At 46.1% G+C, this 6,519-nt stretch overlaps 1 protein-coding gene across 14 annotated transcripts in view; it reads right to left on the bottom strand.

Annotated features, from left to right (window-relative positions):
* Sun1 (Sad1 and UNC84 domain containing 1) overlaps positions 1 to 6,519 on the bottom strand; it is a 47,307-nt gene that overhangs the window by 19,402 nt on the left and 21,386 nt on the right. For 7 of the 14 annotated variants that reach the window (XM_021162066.2, XM_021162070.2, XM_021162068.2 and 4 more), the window contains 4 exons: positions 5,132 to 5,316; positions 3,941 to 3,967; positions 3,659 to 3,838; positions 597 to 794 (listed from right to left, as the gene is read on the bottom strand). In XM_021162066.2, coding sequence (XP_021017725.1) covers positions 597 to 794; positions 3,659 to 3,838; positions 3,941 to 3,967; positions 5,132 to 5,316 — 590 coding nt within the window. The remainder of the gene's footprint in view (positions 1 to 596; positions 795 to 3,658; positions 3,839 to 3,940; positions 3,968 to 5,131; positions 5,317 to 6,519) is intronic. The other 7 variants (XM_029477396.1, XM_029477398.1, XM_021162075.2 and 4 more) reach the window with 1 other exon arrangement.

Below are 6,519 nucleotides of genomic sequence, written 5' to 3'. Positions count from 1 at the left end.
TCCACAGGAGCAACAAGTGTTCTTTTTTTCTTTCTTTTTTTTAGATTTTATTTATTTAGTTTTTATATATATGACGAGTACACTGTAGCTGTCTTCAGAGACACCAGAAGAAGGCATCAGATCCCATTACAGATGGTTGTGAGCCACCATGTGGTTGCTGGGAATTGAACTCAGGACCTCTGGAAGAGCAGTGAATGCTCTTAACCGCTGAGCCATCTCTCCAGCCCCGCAACAAGTGTTCTTAACTGCTGAGCCAGCCCTCTAGCCCCCATACCTACTTTTTTAAAAACGTAAAGCCATTAGAATCTGTAGGAGAGAAACAACTTCACAAAGTTGTCTTTTGAACTCCATGAGTATTTATGCATACAATAATAAAATTCTAAAGCCTAAATCCTGACCCATTTTCAGGAAGCTGAACTGTACACAGGCCATATCAACACTTGACAAGCTCCCACAAGAAGAAGAGCCATAGAAACCAGATGAGAGAGCAGCATGGAGCCCGCAGAAGATGCAGAAGAGCCTCAGAAGAAGCAGGGCTTTCTCCACCTTGAAAGCATGATTCAGTGGAGAAAGGAGAAAAAAAAATATTTAAATACCTTCTGACTCATGGCTCTTTGTCTCATAGCTCTGTGATTCATAAGCTCTGGATTCATAGCCTTTCAATTTGTAAGTTTCTGATTCAAAATTGAGCTTCATTAAAACCACTTGGAAAAGTTGAACTATAAATGATGCAAAGGATGAGGAGGTGGACTTGGCCAGCCACAGAGTCCTATCCAGGTAAAAGGACACTCCGCCTAGTGGAAAACCATGAACACACGTCACTTCTTCTCATATACTTGTTTACCCAATGAACCAGATGGCCAAACTTTTAAGAAAAGCCAAGTTGCAAAGCATTTTAAAACTGGACACTTGGGAAGAGACCACCTGAGAACATCAACCAGAGAGCCAGCTGGAGACGGAGAGGAAGCGCTGTGGTGGCCTCTCCATAACTGAGATCTCAGGCACAGCAGCTGAGCACTTCCAGTCCGACCCAGTGAGGACGCTGAGCCATGGAGGCACACACTGACAGCTCCCTGGATCCTGCCCTGCTGGGCTCCAGAAGGCTTTCTGTGAACCTAGTATGCGGAGGGAAATGCTGTAAACCATGTCTTCAAAACTGATCTTGGTTGTTGGGCAGTGGTGGCGCATGCCTTTAATCCCAGCACTCAAGAGGCAGAGGCAGGCAGATTTCTGAGTTTGAGGCCAGCATGGTCTACAGAGTGAGTTCCAGGACAGCCAGGATTATACAGAGAAAGCCTATCTCAAAAACAAACAAACAAACAAACAAAACGAACAAACAAAAAACCCTGTTCTTGGAAAATGGCTTTTTCACAGAGTATGGAGCACACTGGGAACAGTGGTGGCTGGCCATCCCTTTGGCATCTGAGGGGCACTGGAGACCCACGGACCACGAAGTACTTCTTCCACTTTCTCCCAAGGCCAGATATGCTCAGTATGTTCAAAAGTTGAGTAGAAGGCCATCATGAAATCAGTGAGTCTGAGTGGTGTGATTTGAAAGAAAATACTACAACTTTAAATTTTCAAAGAGTGCTGGAGAAACAGCTCAGCAGGAAGGAGCCCTTCCAGAGGACCCAGATCAGCTCATGGCCGCCCATAATTCCAGTCCCAGGAGATTCAACCTTTTTTGACCTCTGCAGGGCACTGCTCACACATGGTACACAAACACATATGCAGGCAAAACACCTATACATGTAAAGTAATAATAAATTTTATTATGATTAATCTTAGTTTGTTTTTTTTCCCCCAAAAGAATAGTGAAAGAGCTATTTTCCAGTCTGAACACTGTACTGCAAAATCACAAAGCTGGGCAGTAAGCCCAAGGTCAAGAGGCTCCCCCGGCCACCTGTGCACATGCCCTCCCAGGCTGGAGGGATGCTAGAGACATGCTTGGTGGCTTCCTAGATAATCAGACACTCACCACACTGCTGAGATGTGAGCAAGAAAAAAAATGTTGAGTTGGCAAGAATAGGAGGGTGCCAAGGCTGGAGCCATGTGGCAGAGCATGTGTTTGGCATATACAAGGCCTTGGGCTCAATCCCCAGGACCAAAAAGTAAAAGAAGGGAAGGAACCCTTATCTGCTGCAGGGAGAGCAAGGTAGGCCAGCCTTTATCAAAGGCAGCTAGAAGAATTTTTTTTTAAAGATTTATTTATTTATTATATCCAAGTACACTGTAGCTGTCCTCAGACACACCAGAAGAGGGAGTCAGATTTCATTACGGATGGTTGTGAGCCACCATGTGGTTGCTGGAATTTGATCTCAGGACCTTCGGAAGAACGGAAGAACAGTCAGTGCTCTTAACCACTGAGCCGTCTCTCCAGCCCTAGAAGGAGAGTATCCTGAAACAACACACTCAGCACAGGCACCAAACCATCCCAATTAGCACACAAACTCTTAAAGCTGCACACTCAGTGTACAGGCTACACTGTGGGGCCACACAGTGGTCTTTCTGTTACAAGTTTCGTCTTGCTAAGTAGAAGCAGAAGCTGCTGGAGGGCTGAACTACGAAGCCTACACCAGCACCGCCTGCCACTGACTGGGACAGTACAGCACTGTCCAGGGCAGTGTGGTGACAGGGATACCTGTTCGCCCGACCCCTGCCCTGTCAGCTGTGCTCAGCTGTGCAAAGGAAGCTGCTGGGAACATCTGAGGTGAGCCCTGACTCAGTGAGAGCTCAGTGATGCAAGGTCAGGGGGAGGCACCAAGTTCATTGTGGCTCTCACACTCACATATAAGAAAGAAAAGCAGTGTCACTTGGTCCAGTCACCTGTCTCTTCCATTTCTATGATTCTCCCTGTGTGACATTAATGCTAAAGTGCTGACAAAGCCTTGAACACAAGAACAGGCCTGTAGTAACAGAATAAACTAGACACGAGCAATAAGGACTGAATTTTCAATGCTGCTCCTGGTCTTCCTGTGACACTCATGGGTGAGGAAGGCCCAGCACCACGCCTGGAACACAGAAAGGTCTATCAATGTTTAGGAGAAAGTTCAAGCAGTCCAAATCAACCTGCCTGCTCAGCCACTTGTGATAACCTCTATACCAGGTAGAAAGGTCAAGACGCTGGCACCCACCTCTATCATGTTCAATGATCTGATGACACCACCCAGGTGCCAGGCTCCGTGTTGCCCTCCCAGAGCACCTGTCTCATAGCATCACACCAGAGCTCTCACTCTCAGCAGCATCAACTTCTGGTGCTCTAGCTACTTGAGTATCTGGGCTGTACTGGGTGACACAGAGAAGCGCCCCAGTAAGAAGCCACAGGAGTGGGAACTTGCCTTTGTTCATGTCAAGTCCAAATTTACCAAATCTGAACTACTTCCAGGCACAAAAAAACTAACCACAGAACCACAAACTGGGAAGCGACGAGTAGGACAGAGTTAATGTGAGCCTATTCAACGCTGTGAGAATACCGAGTTCAACTCTGTAAGGCAAACAGTGCAAGACACCAAGGCCTGTGCTGGGGATGGAATGCAGAGCTTGGCACGTACGAGGCAAACACTATACTGTGAGCCACATCCTTGGCCCGTAGTCAGATTTACAAGAAAAGAATGAGCGGGGCCAACCTTTTTACTAACTACAGAAGCAGAAGACTTACGTGGTTTGAGAGTCCTATCTCTGGAGTACACTCTGGAGGTGGTCCCATGGATGGCAGAGTGGGCTGTGAGTGCGTCAGTGCGCTCTGAGAGCATCCTGCAGTCACGGCAGGTGTATCCATTGCTGCTTGCCACCTCTGCTGCCAATTCACCATTTCCCTGAGTGGCAGCTTTATTTCCACCTGAGGTTTTCAAAGGAGTAATGAAAGCTGTTGATCACTATCTACAGATTACGTAGCCATGGCTTCTAGTTTAAAAAGTTTACAAAGTACCAAAGTAATTACCTTTAAGGTCACCATCATCATCGAGACCTGAAACATACACACACACATTACACTGAGAAATACAACCAACCCCACCACAATTGTACCCGGTGATAGGCCAATGCTATGCTGTGGCACTGTTGTGGTCTATTTCCAAGATGCTTGGTACTCCTGTCACCTAAAGGCAGTGGCATGGAGAGCTGTACACTCCAGCACATTCTGGCCCACAAGGACAGACAAGGGGGAAGATCTAGCTAGCTTTATGGAAACTCTAGGGGTTTTGTTTTTTTTTTTTCCTTAGTTTTTTGAGACAGGGTTTCTCTGTGTAGCCCTAGCTGTCCAGGAACTCACTCTGTAGACCAGGGAGGCTTTGAACTCAAAGAGCTCTTCCTGTCTCTGCCTCCTGAGAGCTGGGATTATAGGTGTGCACCATTGTCCAAAGCTTCTGGGTTTCTAACTTACAGCATGTCTGGCCCTGGGCCCAAGAAAGGCTCCCTGACTGAGCAAAGCAGAGGCATCACGGAGTGAAGCACTCAGGACTTCTAGAACTAAGTTGGCTCTTCCAACTCCCCCAGTAGAGCAAGGAGAACATAAGCTGAACTTAGCAGGCAGCTCTGTGAGTCAGCGGAGGAGCTGTGTGTCTGTGTGCACAGCTTTGGTAACATGGCACAGGTCACCTTGAGGGTTCAGATGTCTCTATATCTGAGCTCGGGCATAGCCTCTTGCCTTCCAACATTGATTGTTTTACAGTAAGTCCTTTGTTTTTTGAAAAAGGGTTTTCTGGGGCTCAGGCTGGCCTTGAACTCACTATGTAGCTTAGGATTGGCTTGAACTTCTGATTCTCCTGCCTCCACATCTGGGGTGTTTGGATTATAGGAATCCACAGCCATGACCAACTTATACTAAGTATTTTCTAATGACTCAAACGTATCTTCCCTGTCTAGTTGCCTAGTGTTTTCTAGAACATACCAGGATTTTATAACAAATTTAAGTGTGCCATATTAAGAATGGCTGTAAGACTGCTGCCTGCTTATTTATTTAATCAGCCATGTTTCAGAGAACAGTACTACCAGCTCACCTAAGCCACTGAGGCAGCAGATGAAGGCAGCATCCACATCTCCCTGGAGACCCTGACCTCACTGGCTCCCTCCCAGAACAAGTGCAGACACAGCCACACTGGGGATGAGGATGTCTGCGTCTCTAGTGACTAACCCCAGAAGTGGTCCACTTTGGTCTGCTCACGAATCAGGGACTCATCTAGCACAGGGTGCCGCAGCACCGTGGCACTCCGCAGGCTGCAAGAGCTGTCGTGGCTTGTGCTTGAGGACAAGCCCTTCCCTGACAGGTGGTTGATACTAAAAGCTGGCTTGCTTGCACTTCTTCTCTGTTTGACTGTCCTACAAAGAAGAAACACATTTTTAGACTTTGCTTAGAAAATACAGAATCATTAGATTTTTACTAACATAAAATTTGTGCCAGGGAACATACACAACTTTTTAGGACAAGTCATTTTCTTATGCTGTGTCTGGTACAATCTAAACATTCATTAATCTCAAAAAGGAATTTTTTTTAAGCTGGAGTCATTCTAAAAAAAGACTAAGAACTTGTTCTAAAACTATAAACACAAAATAATTTCAGACTATTTCTGGGCCTGACAACCCAACATTGGCTCAAACTTGAAATAACCTGAAAATAAAAAATGACTTAGGAGTTAAACAAATGCTGGAGCTCATACATTTAAGCACACCACCTCCTTTTCTGACCAAGAAAGAGCAAGCACACCAACAGCCCTACTGCTTTCTGCATCTAGCTGTCAGCAGGCACAGCAAAGGTGATGGTTAACTGAAGGAACTTCTGCCTTTACTCTCATCACACAACAGAGCAGCCCAAAAGCAAATGACAACTACATGTGGTGGCACTTGTCTAACTCCAGCCATCAGGAGACAGAGGTAACCAGAACTCTGTGAGTTCTGGCCAGCCCTGGTTATGGTAAGACTCTGTCTCAAAGCAAGCAAGCAAACAAACAAACAAACAACAACAACAAATCCAAATGTCCTCTAAGTATCTTGCATCAAGTGACTTGAGTAGGTACACATAGGACAAAGGCACCCAAGCCAACCTCCTCCAGGAAACTGGTGTGATAAAGGTCAGTACAAATATATACCATAGTCATTGCTCTGGTCTCTTGTCTGAGGGACTGTAGCTTCGGGACACCTCCACACCTCTGGGTGGCCTGACAGAAGCTGTGCTTGGGAGTCAGCTACTACAACTCAATAGCCTGACATTTTCCCTTACAGCCTGCAGGTCTCAGGCTGGAGCACATTACCCACAGGGCCCCAGGTAGTGTGAACAAAGTGCCAGCAAGCTCCAAGGTAATGCAATTTTCATATGAGCAAAAGAAACTAAATTAATAAATAAACTTCTATTTAATCTCAAAAAGGTACAGATGGTGAGAACTTCTGCCATCAGCTACAGTGAAGACAAGGCATGAAAGGAATAGAGATGCCCCTTCTTAGAATTGGGAACAAAACACCCANGGAAGGAGTTACAGAGACAAAGTTCGTAGCTGTGACAAAAGGATGGACTATCTAGAGACTGCC

The sequence above is a fragment of the Mus caroli genome, chromosome 5 (assembly GCF_900094665.2).
Source record: "Mus caroli chromosome 5, CAROLI_EIJ_v1.1, whole genome shotgun sequence".
Taxonomy (NCBI): Eukaryota; Metazoa; Chordata; class Mammalia; order Rodentia; family Muridae; genus Mus; species Mus caroli.
Note: the sequence above shows the minus strand (reverse complement) of the source record. Positions and strands in the feature narration are given on the sequence as shown.